Genomic DNA, 16,868 nt, shown 5'->3' on the forward strand with positions numbered 1-16,868 from the left:
TGTGTTGTCATGCATTAATTTGCTCAAGAGAAAAATTCAAATATATTGAATCACATGAAAATGAAAACACAACTTATCAAAATTTGTAGGATGCAGCAAAAGCTGTGCTTTGAGGGAAATGTAAGGCCACTGGGTTGGGCTTGGTATGTGCAGCACCCACCGGGCTTATAAGTGTCTCTCATTCCATTCTGAGAGAAAAAGAATCTTGATGGTGATAATGGTAAAAATAATAATTAATAATAATAATAATAATACCTCTCCCACACCTGCTCTTTGTTGAGCACTTTCAATGTGCCACATTCCTATGCTGGTGTGTTTGCTATACATTCTACCTAGAATATTCCTTCTCTGGGTGTCTACCTGATCATTCACTCACTTCTTTCTGGCCTCTGCTCAAATACAACAACTCAGAGAGACACACTCATCCCCCTAAGAGGTCACCCCATTCCTCTCTGTCCCCCTTAACCCAGCTTTTCTTTTTTCTTTTTTTTTTTTTTGTCTTTTTGCTATTTCTTGGGCCGCTCCAGTGGCATATGGAGGTTCCCAGGCGAGGGGTCCAATTGGAGCTGTAGCCACCGGCCTACGCCAGAGCCACAGCAACACGGGATCCGAGCCACATCTATGACCCACACCACAGCTCACGGCCACGCCGGATCGTCAACCCACTGAGCAAGGGCAGGGACTGAACCCGCAACCTCATGGTTCCTAGTCGGATTCGTTAACCACTGCGCCACGACAGGAACTCCAGCTGTTCCTTTCTAAGCATACCTTCACCACCCCCATGTGATCATTGTCTCCTCCTGTTAGGATATCTATGAAATAGGAGCCATGGTGGGGTGGACCCAGGGTCTGTGTTTTGTTGACATCTGTGTGCGCAGGGCCTGGCACCTACTAACTCAGTAAATATTTGTTGGTGGATGAAGGATTAAAGGCAAGGGGGGAGGTAAGGGCTTTACACACCTCCCTCACTTATCCGTGCCCTAGGAGGTAAGGGCAGTTATTAGCTCCTAAGGCACAAGATAGCCCCAGGCCCAAGCAGTGACAAGAGCAGGATTCACTCCCAGGTCTCTGTGACACTGTCAGAGGGAATATGTCATTTGTCACTCGGGAGCCCTCAGGATCTCCCCAGTAGAGAAGGCAGAGCTTGCAAAGCACCCCCCCTCCATTTGCCTTCCTTGCCCTACGGCCAGAGGGAAGGTGGTGGCCATTGGAGGAATGAATGGGGGATGGTGCCCACAGGGGGAGCAGGGGGCCTGTGGTCTCCACTCTCCGGGCTGGTCCCCCTGCCTCTTGGCGGGGGTGCAGGACCGCTGAGGGAGCTGACGCCGCCCTTCCTGTGCCCGCAGTGGACCGCATCGTGGGGCTGGACCAGATGGCCAAGATGACGGAGAGCTCGCTGCCCAGCGCCTCCAAGACCAAGAAGGGCATGTTCCGCACGGTGGGGCAGCTGTACAAAGAGCAGCTGGGGAAGCTGATGACCACGCTGCGCAACACCACCCCCAACTTCGTGCGCTGCATCATCCCCAACCACGAGAAGAGGGTGAGGCCTCCCGCCCCGCTCCCTGGGGCGGGGGTGGGACAGCCCCCTCGGGGACCTCAGCAGGGTCTGCCGCGGGGAAAGGGAAGATGGCCTGGGGTAGAGGGGCAGAAGGAGAGGTGGACCCCTGCCCCCACCCCCAGGGCACCATCCGACACAACCCGGGAGGGATGAGGCACCCAGGTCCCATCCTGGAGGCAGACGGAGCCAAAGGAGGAAGAGAGAATGTACCCGGAGGCTTTGAGCCCTGCAGTGGCTGCAGGGGGTCTCAGGTCACTCGTTGGTCCATTATTCAAGCTCCACTGGTGCCAGGTGCGGGGGATACAGTGATGGATAAACTGCAGACCTTGCCTGTGGGCTTCTTTTTGTCTTTTTAGGGCCACACCTGTGGCATATGGAGGTTCCCAGGCTAGGGGTCCAATCGGAGCTGTAGCTGCCAGCCACAGCCACAGCCGTGCCAGATCCAAGCCATGTCTGTGACCTACACCACAGCTCATGGCAACGCCAGATCCTTAACCCACTGAGTGAGGCCAGGGATCGAACCAATGTCCTCATGGGTGCTAGTCAGATTTGCTAACCAGGGCCATGACGGAAAATCCAGAATTCTTATCATCTAGGGCAGGGGTGCTTAGCTGGGGGCAATTGTGTGGCCCCCCATCTTGCCCCCCACAGGAGAGATCTGGCCATGTCTGGAGACATTTCTAACTGGGAGGGGGCGATTCCCGGCATCCAGTACATAGAAGCCAGGGATGCTGCTAAACACCCTGCAGGGCACAGGAAACCACCCCCACCCCCCAGAGAATTATCCAGCCCAAGATGTCAGTAGTGCTGAGGTTGGCAGGGGTGGGGGGTGGAGGGGGTAGACAGACACATGAGCTGATAACCATGATGTAAGGAGAAGGCCGAAGACCTGGGGCTCCCCCTCTAGACTCAGAAAGCTTCTCGGAGGAGGTGAACCTGGTACAGCAGAGGGCGGAGTGGGGAGGGCATCCTAGGCAGAAGGAGAGAAGCAACAGTGTGGAAGTGAGAGATGAAGGGTCTATGCAAGGGAGCCCCTGGATAGCTCATCAGACCTCACACATGGTGTTGCTGTGTGATGGCGCAAGGCAGGAAATGGGGAGAGATGAGGCTGAATCAGTAGGGCTAGATCATGGCGTTGCTTTTGGGTGGACCAGAGCTTGGCTTTCCTTCTATAGGATGTCCCTGGGGGCTATTATTATTATTATTATTATTATTATTATTACTATTATTACTATTATTATTATTATTATTATTATTATTATTATTATGTATCTCTCTCTCTTTTTTTTTTAAGGGCCGCACCTGAGGCATATGGAGGTTCCCAGGCTAGGATTCAAATTGGAGCTGTAAGAGTTCCCGTCGTGGCGAGCAGTTAACGAATCCGACTAGGAACCATGAGGTTGCGGGTTCGGTCCCTGCCCTTGCTCAGTGGGTTAATGATCCGGCGTTGCCATGAGCTGTGGTGTAGGTCGCAGACGTGGCTCGGATCCTGCGTTGCTGTGGCTCTGGTGTAGGCCGGTGGCTACAGCTCCGATTCGACCCCTAGCCTGGGAACCTCCACATGCCACGGGAGCAGCCCAAAGAAATAGCAAAAAGACAAAAAAAAAAAAAAAATTGGAGCTGTAGCTGCCAGCCTACACCACAGCCGCATCAGATCCAAGCCTCATCTGCGACCTACACCACAGCTCACGGCAACGCCAGATCCTTAACCCACGGAGTGAGGCCAGGGATCAAACCTGCGTCCTCATGGATACTAGTCAGAGTCATTTCCACTGAGCCACAGTGGGAACTCCCCCACTTGGGGCTTTTAAAAGCAGGGGTACGTCATGGTCAGATTTATGTTTTAGAAACTGAGGGCAGGGATGGAGGGTAGAGGCAGGACGGGCTGGGAAGACAGTACGAGGCCATCATGGTCTTTGGGGCAGGAGAAGATGCTAGTGGAGCGGAGAGAAGGGGGTGGACTGGGAGATATTTGGGAGGGGGAGCCAGAGATCTGGTGATGGGCAGGACATAATGGAGGGGGGTGACAAGGAGGAAGCCTTAGAGTGCCACCAAGTCTGAGAGGAGGCTAGGACCCTCAGCCAAGCTCTCACCCGGGGCACCTGGTAATCCCTCAGCCCCTGGCCAGGTGGGTCCCGGGGCCTGAGATTCGGGCCTCGTTGCTCCCGGAGACCCTGGCAACCCACGGCCCTTTGTGCCTTTGCAGTCTGGCAAGCTGGACGCCTTTCTGGTGCTGGAGCAGCTGCGGTGCAACGGGGTCTTGGAAGGCATCCGGATCTGCCGCCAGGGCTTCCCCAACAGGATCGTCTTCCAGGAGTTCCGCCAACGGTGAGCCAGGAGCTGGGGCCGGGCGCGAGTAGGGGGCAGAGTGAGCAGGCTGGGTGGAAGGACAGACAGACCAACAGAGATGCGCTCAGTCGGTGACCCTCGCCCTGTGTCTCCAGCTACGAGATCCTGGCGGCAAACGCCATTCCCAAGGGCTTCATGGATGGGAAGCAGGCCTGCATTCTGATGGTGAGCCCAGCCCCTTCCCCCAAATCCAAGTGCAGCCCTCCCGGCCTCTGCTGGCACGGCTGCCGCTGCTGCTCCGGGTCAGACCCTCCCCAAGCACGCTGAACCCCTGGCCCAGCGGCCTAGCCGAGAATGAGAGCTCTCATCCCCCTTCCTTCTGCAGATCAAAGCCCTAGAACTCGACCCCAACTTGTACAGGATTGGGCAGAGCAAGATCTTCTTCCGAACCGGGGTCCTGGCCCACCTGGAAGAGGAACGAGACTTAAAAATCACCGACGTCATCATGGCTTTCCAGGCGATGTGTCGCGGCTACTTGGCCAGAAAGTAAAGACTCCCCCCCCGCCACTGTCGCCTCCCCAAAAGCAGACCAGAGATGTAAAGTTTCCGGGGCCTCCCTGGCCTAGTGTTCCGATTCCCTGATTCTAAGAGACCGTCTGTTCTCAGATGCATCACTGGCTGGATGGCAGCCTTTTCTGGAGGAGGCACAAATGCTACCACTTTAAATAGATGCGTTAGTTCTAAGAGCAGGGCAGGAAAGGGTTAAGGCCATGGGCTCTCATGGACCTGGGTTCTCATTCTGGCTCCCCCACTTATTTGCTGAAGAACCTCGGGCAAGTTTCACTACCTCTCTGAGCCTCGGAAAAGTGAGCATAATCATTCCTGCCTCAGAAAGTTATTTATGAGGCGCCAATGAAATTCTGCGTGGAAAAGGGTTGAGAATGGGGCCTAGGTATCCTTTCGGAAGCATGAGACTTTGATAGAGTATCTGAGGAGAGAGAATTGGGCTGTATCTGTAGCCCCATGTCCGACTGGATTCACAAGGAAAGTTCGTGGAAGGCCTGATGCCCCCTCTATTTTGGGGAAGCCTGGGGGCAGATCCGGACGAGGGCTAGGGTTCCTCCTTGGACGTCACACCCCAACCAGGACCACAGGGGCTGGTGGAGTAGCTCTTGTCCAGGGCATATGTCATCAGGAGGCATGGACCATGCACTTATCTGCAGAGCCTTGATGATGGCAAGCTGGTTCATTGCCAAGTAGCCCTAAGAGGGTCAAAGCCAGATCTGGGGAGCTCTTAGTCCACGGCCAGACCTTGCCTGTAAAGTTTCCTAACTAAAGTTTCCTTGCCTGTAAAGTCTGTTGCCACCCCTCCCACCTCCAGACAAAGTGGGGCCATTTTATTCTGCAGATTCACTCATGTGTGAGATGGCAGCCGCAATGGCAGCCACACTGAGGCAAGAAGACGGTGCTCACAGTTCTGTGATTTCTCAAATCCAGTAGCCCTTAAAAAGGAAGAGTGCTGGTTCTGTGTCAGGTTTGAGATTTTAAAATACACCTGAGAAAAGGATAGATGTTTCAGACACTCGGCTTTGGGGAAGATGTGGCCCAGATGAGGGTATAGGACGCCCCTTAGAAATGATATAGCGTCAGTTGATTCCCTGAGTGTTTTGGGGACCCCAGATCTGAATCCAGGGCATTTTGTGAGACTTGGCTCTGCCTTGTCCTTGTTCCTCTAGCCTCCAGATGATGTATGTGTACTGATGCTCAGAGCATCCTCGAGGAGGTGGGCTAGAGAGAATTGGGGCGGGGGCGTCCTCATGCAGGTCACAGTATCACAAGCCTAACAGACCATCCTGCTCTCAGGATGCTGCGGGGCGGGATGCCATGACAGGCCCGCGAGGTGGGTCTTCTCATGGTGCCCCTCCCTATCCCCAGGGCCTTTGCCAAGAGGCAGCAGCAGCTGACAGCCATGAAGGTGATTCAGAGGAACTGCGCCGCCTACCTCAAGCTGCGAAACTGGCAGTGGTGGCGGCTCTTCACCAAAGTGAGTGTCCCCTCCCCCAAACCCCCAGGCCTGGATGGTCACTTGAACACTGCCAGTAGGGACTGGTGATGGCTGACAGCAGGTGTGCCACAGAGGGCTGGAAACCAAACCTTGCCCGTTGGTGATTCTCCAGGCCTGAGAAGGGCCCCCTCTTTGGCAGGTAGACTACAGCCATGAATATAACCCAGCCCTAGAGCCTCTCCATCCCCGCAAGCACCCCTCCTATTACCCAATTATAGCCCCACCTGCTTCCCTCCATAGCCCCTGGCCAGCACTGATTGGTTCTTCGATTCTATGATTTTACAGGAAGCCATACCTCAAGGCAGCCTGGGGTCGGTGCAGGCAGGAAGCTGCAGCGTGTCTGACAGGGCCTCCCTAGTGCCAGGCGGGGCTCAAGCACGAGGCGGTAGGAGTCAGCCTGGTGAAGGGCAGTGAGAGAAAGCTGCCTTTTGGAAAAGTTCCTCCCCACTGACCCAACTTCTGGGAAACTCTCCTAAGAAAACTGTCTGAGCTAAAGCAAATCAAGAATGGAGAGCGTTCATTGACAAAAGCAAATGTTCAGTGCCCAGCCCGAGCAGACTGATTCATAACAGCTCATCCCTCAATGGAATACTTTTCAACTATTAAAAATCATGGTTATAAAAAAGAACCGGGAATTTCCTGTCATAGCTCAGTCGTTAATGAACCCGACTAGGAACCATGAGGCTTCGGGTTCGATCCCTGGCCTCACTCAGTGGGTTAAGGATCCAGTATTGCCGTGAGCTGTGGTGTAGTTCATAGACGTGGCTCGGATCTGGCATGGCTGTGACTCTGGTGTAGGCTGGCAGCTACAGCTCCGATTAGACCCGTAGCCTGGGAACCTCCATATCCCACAGGTATGGCCCTGAAAAAGATAAAAAGACAAAACAAACAAATAAAAAGAATGAAGATTCCCCATTGTGGTGCAGAGGAAATAAATCCCAATAGTATCCATGAGGACACAGTTTCGATCCCTGGCCTTGCTCAGTGGATTAAGGATCCAGCGTTGCTATGAACTGTGGTATAGGTCACAAATGTGGCTAAGATCCCATGTTGCTGTGGCTGTGGTGTAGGGTGGTAGCCGTAGCTCTGATTCAGCCCCTAATCTGGGATCTTCCATATGCTGCAGGTACAGCCTTAAAAAGACCAAAAAAAAAAAAAAAAAAGGAAAAGAAAAGAAAAGGTTATCTAAAAATCAAGCTGTGAAGTTGATGGAACAGCATGGAATGATCATTATCTTACAGTTTTCAGTAATGAAAGCTCACTTAACACTGGGCTCTGTCTTCTTGGATATATATATATTTTTTTAATGTGTAGGAAAAAGGGCTGGAAGGAAATCCTGATAATGCTAATAATGACCTTGGGGAAGTAGGATGTGTGTGTTTGGAAAGAAACACATCCATTTGTCAGCAGCTCTTGGGTGGGACTCAGTGGGGGAGCGGAAGCTTTCTCCTTTGGCTTTGCATCTCTTCCCATTGCTCGAATTTAGGATTTCTTGATCTCAACACTGTTGATATCTGAGGATGGATAAACCTGTGCTGTGGGGGCCGTCCTAGAGTGTTTAGCAGCATCCCTGGCCTCTACCCACTAGATGCCAGGAGCATCCCTAACCCCAGTTGTGACAGCTAAAACTCTCCCCAGAAATTGCCAAATGTACCCTTACGGGCTGTGAATGGGGTAGAACTGACCCCGGCTGAGAACCACTGATCTAATTTATGACAAGAGTGTATCCTTTGTGCCATGCAAACAAGTGATGGGGTGACCCTCTGTGTGCAGGTGAAGCCCCTGCTGCAGGTGACGAGGCAGGAGGAGGAGATGCAGGCCAAGGAGGATGAGCTGCAGAAGACCAAGGAGCGGCAGCAGAAGGCAGAGAATGAACTCAAGGAGCTGGAGCAGAAACACTCGCAGGTATGGGGCCGGGAGCACGGCTGGGGCTGCGGAGGGCAGGATGCCGGCTTCTGCAGGGCTCACTGGTCTTCTCCCCACCCATGGTGTACAGCTGGCCGAGGAGAAGAACCTGCTGCAGGAGCAGCTGCAGGCGGAGACAGAGCTGTATGCTGAGGCTGAGGAGATGCGGGTCCGGCTGGCGGCCAAGAAGCAGGAGCTAGAGGAGATCCTGCATGAGATGGAGGCCCGCCTGGAGGAGGAGGAAGACCGGAGCCAGCAGCTGCAGGCAGAACGGAAGAAGATGGCCCAGCAGATGCTGGTAAGTCACTGCAAGGGCAGCCCTGGGTGGGCACCAAATCACCTGGTCCTCACTGCAGGTCTATGCAATGCATCTGATGTTATATGTCCCCCTGGACAGAGAAAGAGACTAAAGCTTGGAGGGGAACAGCCATCTGCCCACACAGGTCCCCCGGAGAGCTTACTGGGTCTTCCGTGTGCACGCACCTCTTCTCCTAATAGCAGTCCTGTGTAAGGGTACTTGTCTTCATTCGCTAGTGCTGCAAAACAAAACGCTCCAAAACTGAGCAGCTTGAGATACTAAGCATTTGTCACACATAGTTATGAATCTGAGACTAGCTTAGCTGGGTGGTTCTGGCTTACAGCCTCTCACAAGTTTGCAGTCAGGCTGTGAGCCTGGGCTGCAGTCACCCAAAGGCTTGACTGGGGCTGGAGAATCCACTTCCACATGACTCTCTCACATGGCTGTAGGCAGGGGGCCTCAGTTCCTCACTACATGGGCTTCTCCATAGGACTGCTTGAGTGCCCTCGCAACACGGGGGCCTGGCTTCTCCTGGATGGAGTGAATCAAGAGGGAGAACGGGGGAGGAAGGTGCCTGCCTTTTATAGCCTGATCTCTGTTACACTCTATCATTTCCTCTTGATTCTATTTGTAAGAAGCAAATCAGCCCAGGAGTTCCTGTCATGGCTCAGTGGTTAACAAATCCGTCTAGGAACTGTGAGGTTGCGGGTTCAATCCCTGGCCTTGCTCAGTGGGTTAAGGATCTGGCGTTGCCGTGAGCTGTGGTGTAGGTTGCAGATGCGGCTCGGATTCCACATTGCTGAGGCTGTGATGTAGGCCGGCAGCTACAGCTCTGATGAGACCCCTGGCCTGGGAACCTCCATATGCTGTGGGAGTGGCCCTAGAAAAGGCAAAAAGACCAAAAAAAAAAAAAAGAAAAAGAAGAAGCAAGTCAGCCCAGTCCAGTTGACCCTCATGGGGAGAATTAGGCTCCACCTTTTGAAGGGAAAGAGTATCAAAAAATTTGCAGTCGTATTTTAAAACCACCTTGGTATCTACTGTCCCCATTTTACAGATGAGGAGACTGAGGCTCCAGGAAGCCAAGTGGCTTACCCAAACCTTTTTCTTCCGATGAGAAGAGACTGAAGAACACTGGGGGCCATCAGGCCCAGCCTCTGAATCAGTTAGTCCCCAGAGCTCTGGGAGAGTGACTTGGTTTTAAGCAAGGCTGTCATTCTTTTCCTTCCCCACAAAGGACCTGGAAGAGCAGCTGGAAGAAGAAGAAGCTGCAAGGCAGAAGCTGCAGCTCGAGAAGGTCACGGCCGAGGCCAAGATCAAGAAACTGGAGGATGATATACTAGTCATGGATGATCAGAACAATAAACTGACAAAAGTGAGTGGGGTTGAGCGTCTGTGTTAAAATGACAGGCTCGGAGTTCCTGTGGTGGCACAGTGATAACAAATCTGATTAGTATCCATGAGGACACAGGTTCAATCCCTGGCCTCGCTCAGCAGGTTAAGCGTCCAGCATTAGATCTGAGACACTCAGTAGGTCACAGACGTGTCTCAGATCTCGAATGGCTATGGCTGTGGTTTAGACCAGCAGCCACATTTCTAATTCAACTCCTAGCCTGGGAATTTCCATATGCCATGGGTACATCCCTAAAAAAAAAGACAGGCTCATCAGAGCTGAGGACTCCAGATTCTTGCCCTCTTTAGCCACATACAAGGTATCGAAGGCTAAGCAAACAGTTCCCTCCAGCATTGACATAGCAGCCTTGTGGCCACCATCTGAATGCAGACATGCCATGAGCAGGGTCCCTGGTGGTCCTAGCACCAGGGCTTCCAGAGAGCAAGTCTCAGAAACACCAGGAACAGTGGGACCCCCAAGTCATGCAAAGACAGGTGGGCAATGGGCCTGAGACCCAGGGGCCCCTCCCACATTCTCATGGACCACTTCCAGGTAGTAAGAGGGGCACCAGCTATCCGGGCACTGGGGAGTTTCTGAGATGTGGGACTTTCAGCCTCCAAACCCAAAAAGTCCCAGTGCAAACCAGGATGGGTGAGTCACCCTAGTCAGTAACCACTGAGCAGCTCCACAGAGGGTGGGCTACCTTTAGTCCTTTGAGCTGGATGTCAGCTGGGCACCAATGGCGAGCCAGGCCCTGCATCAGGGGCAGGGTCTGTGGGATGGATGAGGACCCCATCTGGGATTTATATTCTAGTCGGACAGTAAGTACATAATCGTACATGCAACCAGGAGTTGCCATCATGATTGGTGTTCTGAAGGAGGGGTTCACCATCCTATAACAGCAGAGCACTAGGGGAGGATTCAGGGAAGGCTTCCTGGAGGAAGCGACATTTCAGAGGAAACCTGGGAATTTCCACTGTGGTGCAATGGGATCAGCGGCATCTCTGGAATGCTGGGATACAGGTTCAATCCCCAGTCCAACACAGGGGGTTAAGGATCCCGTGTTGCCAAAGCAGTGTAGGTTGCAGCTGCAGCTTGGATCTGATCCCTGACCTGGGCATGCCATCTGTCATGGCAAAAAAAAAAAAAAAAAAAAAACTGGAGAGTGAAAGAAGTTAGAGGGAGAGGGGTGGGGTGCACATCCCAGGCAGATGGTCGGGTCCGTGCAAGGGCCCTGAGGCAGGAAGGAGGCAGGAAAGGGAAGAGGGTCCATTGGCTGAGCCATGAGGTCGAGGGATGGAGGGGCCTGAGACGAGAAGTGGCCCATCTTTGGAAATAATTATTGTTCAGGAACTTCTCCTTCCCTGTTTAAAACTCCAGGTTGCACTTGGTTATAACATGCATTTGCCTTTCAACTGTTGGCCTGGAAATTACTTGTGGTGAATGTCAACCCTGGAGAAAAGGAAAAAGCGAATGATATTTCCTTTGCTTTGCCCCCCAAAGGAGCGAAAACTCCTTGAAGAGAGGATTAGTGACTTAACGACAAACCTGGCAGAAGAGGAAGAAAAAGCCAAGAATCTCACCAAGCTGAAAAACAAGCACGAGTCTATGATTTCAGAACTGGAAGGTAAATCGGCTACCTGGCGAGGTTTTGAGTGGATAGTTTAAAACTAGGAAAATCAGAGAGGGAATGTGACCATGGCAGATTATTGCAAGAAAGGACAAGCCTGTCCAGGCTGCCTGCTCACCCTTTGTGAACACATGCATTAGGCCTAGAAGGTGCTTGAGCCCAGGACGGATGGGACAGCGGCACGGGTGGGATGGTGACCAGCGGGGGAGGGGGGAGGGGGGCTGTGTGTGTCAGTTTCCTCCATGTGCGATGCCCCAGGGTCTCACTGGTGGTGTCCCCCTCCTAAATGGCCTTGGCTTTGTCGTAGTGCGGCTGAAGAAGGAGGAGAAGAGCCGGCAGGAGCTGGAGAAGCTGAAGAGGAAGCTGGAGGGCGAGGCCAGCGACTTCCATGAGCAGATCGCAGACCTGCAGGCACAGATCGCCGAGCTCAAGATGCAGCTGGCCAAGAAGGAGGAGGAGCTGCAGGCAGCCCTGAGCAGGTAGCTGGGCCTGTGGGGCTGGGCCTGCGTGTTCCAGGGCCTCCTACGCCCCTGCCGATGTGCGTGGGCCTGGTCTTCTTCCTCCGCCAGGCAGGCCTCCATCTTACGCCAGGGGGCCCGGGCCAGGCTTCCTGGGTGCCTCCAGGTCCTCCTGGCACCTCCAGAACCTCACCTCTGCCCTTCTTCTCTTCCCTCCAAACTCATTCTCGCTGTGTCTCCCCTGCTCCCGCCGTGCCTGCCTCCTGGGTACCGGTCTTTGTCGTCTACACCCCAGTCCAGTTCTGGATTTCCACTTGTGCACGGAGGCTGTTCCATGGCATCTCTAACACCACGTGTCTGAGGCCAGGAGAACCCTCCTATCCTTGGTCCCCTGCTTCTGAGGTCCCTCGTTTTGTGAATGCCAGTCTCCTCCCTACTTTTGCCCCCTTCTCTTCCCCGCCCAGCATCCCGCAGCCCTCAGATTCTGCCCATCCCTGTCCCTCCATGCCCCCTTCCCCAGCTCCCCGCTGAGCTGCGGTCACTCAAATGGCCTCACACTGCAGGTACTGCGGCAACAACAGCTCACCGTGATTCACCTGCTCATGGAGGGCTAAGCTCGCTTCGAGCGGTATCTTTGCAGACACCAGGCCAAGTATGCTGCTGTCACCTCCAGTCACTGAGGAGGAAGCTGAGCCAGGGAACATGTGACAGTCACCTGGCTTTTGAGAGGCAGGGCTGCGATTCACTTTCTGGGTGATCTCCTGGCCAGCTCTCTCTTGGCCCGTTTGCGCCTTGTGACAGCGCTAGGGTGATGGGACAGTGACATCCCTCAAGTCATAAAGGTGCCCAGGAACCTGCGGGAAAAGCCAGCTCCCTTGACGGGGACCCTCACAGCCCACCCGCCCTCCCCAGTCTGACCCTAACCCTTTCGCTTCCTCCTTTGCTGCTGCTGGTTCACAAGCGCAGTCAATGGAAACGCCTGCCCCGCCCTGCCCCGCGGAGTTCCACCTGTCCCTTCCCTCCAGCTGGCCCTTTCCCTCCGTCACGGGCAAAAGCAGAGGCCAGCTGCTCCCTCTGGTTTGGCCTGTGTCATTTGGACAAGGCTGACCCCCAATTACCACCTCCCCTGTTTTAACAGCCCCCCACCCCCACCAAGCAGTGCGTGGCCAAGCGCTTTGCATGAAGCAGAACTCACACTCACACACTGAACACATGGAAGAAGGAACAAACCAGCACTTGCCAGGGAGGAATAACTGTGTAACATTCAGAAAGCATCCACTAGGTTCCTACTTGCTAGGCTGGGACCAAAGCTTTGCATGGTCTCTCTCACGCACTCACTCTCTCTCTCTTTTCTTTTTTTTTTTTTTTTTTTTTTGTCATTTTAGGGCCACATCCGAAGCATATGGAAGTTCCCAGGCTAGCACTCAAATCAAAGCTGTAGCCACAGCCAAAGCATTGCCAGATCTGAGCTGCCTCTGTGACCTACGCCACATTTTGTAGCAATGCTGGATCTTTAACCCACTGAGGGAGGCCAAGGATGGAACCGCATCCTCATGGCTATTAGTCGGGTTCATTACCACTGAGTCACAAGGGAACTCCCTGCATTGTCTCATTGTCAGTCTGTCTCTGCCTACCCCCCACCACACACACACACACACACACACACACACACACTTGTGCGGCATGACCTGTTTTTTCACATCAGACCCTGGAGCTCACGTCCCGCATAAATCTCCAAGCAGCGCAGCGTAGCAGGAAGGGTCTGCTGTGTCTTGGGTCACTGGTAGAACGTGTTTTGATATCTATGGAACACACAGGAATAGTTCTGGAAAACCAATTTTTGGCCATGTTGTGGGTTAGAGAACAGGGGTTCTGGGACCCGGGGGTCTTCAGTTCCAGCGCTCTGTCCCCGGCAGGCTGGATGATGAAATTGCTCAGAAGAACAACGCCCTGAAGAAGATCCGGGAGCTGGAGGGTCACATCTCGGACCTCCAGGAGGACCTGGACTCGGAACGGGCCGCGAGGAACAAGGCCGAGAAGCAGAAGCGGGACCTGGGCGAGGAGCTGGAGGCGCTGAAGACGGAGCTGGAGGACACGCTGGACAGCACGGCCACCCAGCAGGAGCTCCGGTGAGGGCCCCACCCCTACCCACCACACTGAGGGGAGGGCTGGTGGCAGGGGCCAGACCCGAGCAGGTCCTGTGACACAGGTCGCCCCAAGATTGACATTAATCGTCCCAATTGTATGTGGCTTTAACAAATATAAGCATGTTTATTGTTGGCATTCCCATCATGGCTCAGAGGTTAATGAATCTGATTAGCATCCATGAGGATGCAGGTTCGATCCCTGACCTTGCTCAGTGGGTTAGGGATCCGGCATTGCTGTGAGCTGTGGTGCAGGTCGCAGACATGGCTCAGATTCTGCGTTGCTGTGGCTGTGGTGTAGGCAGGCAGCTACAGCTCTGATTCAACCCCTAGCCTGGGAACCTCCATATGCTGTGGGTGGGGCCCCCGAAAAAAGAAAAAAAAAAGCGTGTTTATTGTTCATCTTATTTTGCATGACAGTAGGAAGACATAAGCGATTAGAGAATGATTTGTAGAAAAGTTAGATACTGAAAACATCAGCCTTGGTCCCACCAGAATTAACATTATGGGGTATTTCATTCTGGTCTTTTTCTGTGTGTAAGTAAATCTCCAAGCTCCCGTCTTTTTTTTTTTTTTTTTTGTCTTCTGGCCTGGGAACTTTCATATGCCATAGGTGTAGCCCTAAAAAAGATTTATTTCCCACATTTTCCCTGGGCCTAGAAGCCAGCACGATTTTCTGCTCCCTTCCCACTGGCCCACGGCAGTGGCTCAAAGCCTGGGCTGAGTCAGACTATTTGGGTTCAAGTTCTTGCTGTGTCACACAATGGTTTAAACACCTGGGGGAAGCTGCTTACTCTTTCTTAGCCTTAGTTTCCTGGTCTATAATAGAGATAATAATATACATGCCTCTTAGAACTAGCTTTGAATATTTGATGATACATACCCAGAGCTTAGATCAGGGCCTGGCATACAGTGCATGCTCAGTAAATACGAGCTAATGCTGGAGTTCCCACTGTGGCACAGTGGGTTAAGAATCTGACTGCCACAGCTTGGGTCACTGTGGAGGCACAGGTTCAATCCCCACCCAGCACAGGGTTAAAGGATCCAGTGTTGCCTCAGCTGTGTCATAGGTCACAGCTGTGGTTCAGATTTAACCCCTGACCTGGGAACTTCTATATGCTGTGGGTGCGGCCACAAAAAAAAGAGAGAGAGAGGGAGCTAGTGTTAATGTTTCTGGAATATTTTACGATTCACTTTGCCATTCTTCCAACAGTATCGTATGTTACATTTTGTGTATTTGTTTGCTGGCCCTGGGAGATTCTGAGCAGAAAGCACACTCCTCGTTTTGCAGCTGAGGACAGTCCTGGTTCAGAGAGGTTAGGTGACTCATCCAAGGTCACACAGCCAGAGAGAGGTGGTGATGGTGACTCTGGGGTTCCAGGAGAGCCCTTGTCCCTCTGCATAGCACTGTCGGAGGTGAATCTGTCTCCTCCACGGCCATCCACTGTGTTCTTCCTGTCCAGAGCCAAGAGGGAGCAGGAGGTGACGATGCTGAAGAAGGCCCTGGACGAGGAGACTCGGTCCCATGAGGCCCAGGTACAGGAGATGAGGCAGAAACACACCCAGGTGGTGGAGGAGCTCACGGAGCAGCTGGAGCAGTTCAAGAGGGTGAGTTGCCATGTTTTTGTGTCACGACGAAATGAAAAGAGCTCTTTGCCAACAGCTTCAAATAACTGCCTGTCAGGGTCTGTACCAAGTCGAATAATGAGCTATAGTGATTCTACTGATTGGGGTGGCAGCCAGTCTTTAAGTGCTTCCTGGACATTTTGTTGATCAATCTTTGCAACCACCCAAGGGGACAGGGACGAGGAAGCCCATTTTACACACAAAGAAACTGAGGTCAAGAGCACCTAGAGGTCACACAAGCTAGTCAGTGACAGAGTCCAAGCTGTCTGGGTCAGGACCCTCCTCTTCGCCTCTCTGGGGCTGGGGCTACAATATACTGCCCCTGGTGGCTAAGCAAAGGCTAGCCCGACTTTGGAGAAGCTAACTTCACACTGAGAATATTCTAGTCACCTTCTTTTCTCTGCAAATTAGAGGAAGACAGTCATTATTTGATTTCAGTGGCAAACCAGCTCTATCTGGTGTAGCTTGAGAATGGCTGGATCTAATCTTTCTTTCACCAGTGGTTGGGTGTTAGGGGTGAGTTGGATTTGGGGCAGTTAAATAGTGCTACTCTGAGTGCTTCCTATTGGGAACGTGCTTTCCCTTTGGAGAATTTCCTTGTGTTTCATTCCCAGACGAGAGGTTTTTTTAGCTGCTAACATCCTGCTGGATTGCATCCTTAAAGTCTGAATTATATCCCCCTCAATGGTAATGGTTTTCCCCTGTCCCTGCACTTTCCTGATGGAATGCCTGTTGTGTTACCTAAAAATTGCCACAGTCGACTTTTTTTTTTTTTTTTTTTGTCTTCTTAGGGCTACACCTGTGGCATATGGAGGTTCCCAGGCTAGGGGTGGAATCAGAGCTATAGCCACTGGCCTACACCACAGCCATAGCAACACAGGATCCGAGCCGCATCTGCCACCTACATCACAGATCACGGCAACGCTGGATCCCTAGCCCACTAAGCGAGGCCAAGGGATCGAACCTGTGTCCTCATGCATGCTAGTTGGATTCATTTCCCCTGATCCATGACGGGAATTCCTGCATTTGTTTTTAAGGCATTGTAAATGATCTTCTTGGAGCCGGTTCTCTATTCTATGAGAATCTCAAAAATTTCCCATACATTTAAATAACATTAGCAATCTCTTATGTGGCCCTGAGTATACACCCCTGTTCTGACATCCTACAAACACTCTTTTTTTTTTTTTTGTCTTTTTGCCATTTCTTCGGCCACTCCCTCGGCATATGGAGGTTCCCAGGCTAGGGGTCTAATTGGAGCTGTAGCCACAGGCCTACACCAGAGCCACAGCAACGCCAGATCGTTAACCCACTGAGCAAGGCCAGGGATCAAACCCGCAACCTCACCATTCCTAGTCGGATTCGTTAACCACTGCACCACGACGGGAACTCCCAGACACTCATTTTTATTTCATTTAAAAAGAATTTTTTTAAATTAAGGTATAGTTGATTTTCAGTGTTGTGCTAATTTCTGCTGTACAGCAAAGCGACCCAGTCATACATATACA

At 52.5% G+C, this 16,868-nt stretch overlaps 1 protein-coding gene across 3 annotated transcripts in view; it reads left to right on the forward strand.

Annotated features, from left to right (window-relative positions):
• MYH11 (myosin heavy chain 11) overlaps nucleotides 1-16,868 on the forward strand; it is a 142,004-nt gene that overhangs the window by 103,349 nt on the left and 21,787 nt on the right. For all 3 annotated transcript variants that reach the window (XM_047780437.1, XM_047780438.1, XM_047780439.1), the window contains 12 exons: nucleotides 1,347-1,540; nucleotides 3,765-3,886; nucleotides 4,003-4,072; nucleotides 4,233-4,393; nucleotides 5,783-5,891; nucleotides 7,686-7,817; nucleotides 7,909-8,115; nucleotides 9,350-9,487; nucleotides 11,009-11,132; nucleotides 11,443-11,614; nucleotides 13,510-13,722; nucleotides 15,201-15,345. In XM_047780437.1, the coding sequence (XP_047636393.1) occupies nucleotides 1,347-1,540; nucleotides 3,765-3,886; nucleotides 4,003-4,072; nucleotides 4,233-4,393; nucleotides 5,783-5,891; nucleotides 7,686-7,817; nucleotides 7,909-8,115; nucleotides 9,350-9,487; nucleotides 11,009-11,132; nucleotides 11,443-11,614; nucleotides 13,510-13,722; nucleotides 15,201-15,345 (1,787 nt within the window). The remainder of the gene's footprint in view (nucleotides 1-1,346; nucleotides 1,541-3,764; nucleotides 3,887-4,002; nucleotides 4,073-4,232; nucleotides 4,394-5,782; nucleotides 5,892-7,685; nucleotides 7,818-7,908; nucleotides 8,116-9,349; nucleotides 9,488-11,008; nucleotides 11,133-11,442; nucleotides 11,615-13,509; nucleotides 13,723-15,200; nucleotides 15,346-16,868) is intronic.

The sequence above is a fragment of the Phacochoerus africanus genome, chromosome 5 (genome assembly GCF_016906955.1).
Source record: "Phacochoerus africanus isolate WHEZ1 chromosome 5, ROS_Pafr_v1, whole genome shotgun sequence".
NCBI lineage: Eukaryota > Metazoa > Chordata > Mammalia > Artiodactyla > Suidae > Phacochoerus > Phacochoerus africanus.